This window comes from Myotis davidii, unplaced genomic scaffold (genome assembly GCF_000327345.1).
Source record: "Myotis davidii unplaced genomic scaffold, ASM32734v1 scaffold1558, whole genome shotgun sequence".
In the NCBI taxonomy this organism is placed as follows: domain Eukaryota; kingdom Metazoa; phylum Chordata; class Mammalia; order Chiroptera; family Vespertilionidae; genus Myotis; species Myotis davidii.
This window is the reverse complement of record NW_006288873.1, coordinates 38,027-38,737: the sequence shown is the minus strand read 5'-3', so window position 1 is coordinate 38,737 and position 711 is coordinate 38,027. Positions and strand designations below refer to the sequence as shown.

Here is a 711-nt window from a genome sequence, read left to right as displayed (position 1 = left end):
GGAAGGGTGGTGGTTCTGGCTGAGAGCTAGAAGAAGCTGCGTTCATTCGTGTGTGTGTGTGTGTGTGTGTGTGTGTGTGTGTGTACATGTGATGAGTGTTGGCCCTGCTGGTTCCCGAGCTAGCTATAGTCTGGATCAGGAGGGAGGAGACCCCCTCTCCAGCCATCAGAGAGGCCAACGTCCAAGAAGAAAGGAGGAGGAAAGCCGGGCCTCGTTGTTCAGTGGTTGAGCGTTGACCTATGAACCAGGAGGCCATGGCTCGATTCCTGGTCAGGGCACAGGCCCTGGTCGAGCTTGATCCATCCCCAATCCCCAGTAGGGCCAGCCGACCAATGATTCTCTCTCACCATTGATGTTTCTATCTCCCTCTCTCTTCCTCTCTGAATTCAATAAAAATATATATATATATTTTAAAAATTTAAAAAAAGTAAAAGAAAATATAGAAGACACTTGTTAATTAAAAAAACAAAAAACCAGACCCAGTTCCCCCGGCTGGACCTTGTCTCCTGTTCTTCCTTCTCCCTTTAAGTCCACTCCAACCTCAGCGCCGCCAGTGCACTAATCTGACCTGGGACCCCGCTCCCTCCGCTGGGAGCGCCCTTCCTCCCCTCTTACCAGCCGGCTCCCGCTCCTCCTCTGGGCTCGGGTTAAGGCCCTTCCGGACCGCACTCTCCCGCACCAAGCCTCCCCGCTCACCTGGCGGCCCCGCGG

General features: G+C 53.7%; 1 protein-coding gene across 1 annotated transcript in view; it reads right to left on the bottom strand.

Annotated features, from left to right (window-relative positions):
- SLC5A5 (solute carrier family 5 (sodium/iodide cotransporter), member 5) overlaps positions 1-711 on the bottom strand; it is a gene marked incomplete at its 5' end in the record, with an annotated part of 25,515 nt that overhangs the window by 9,068 nt on the left and 15,736 nt on the right. The window contains one exon of the mRNA XM_015562210.1: positions 697-706. Coding sequence (XP_015417696.1) covers positions 697-706 — 10 coding nt within the window. The remainder of the gene's footprint in view (positions 1-696; positions 707-711) is intronic.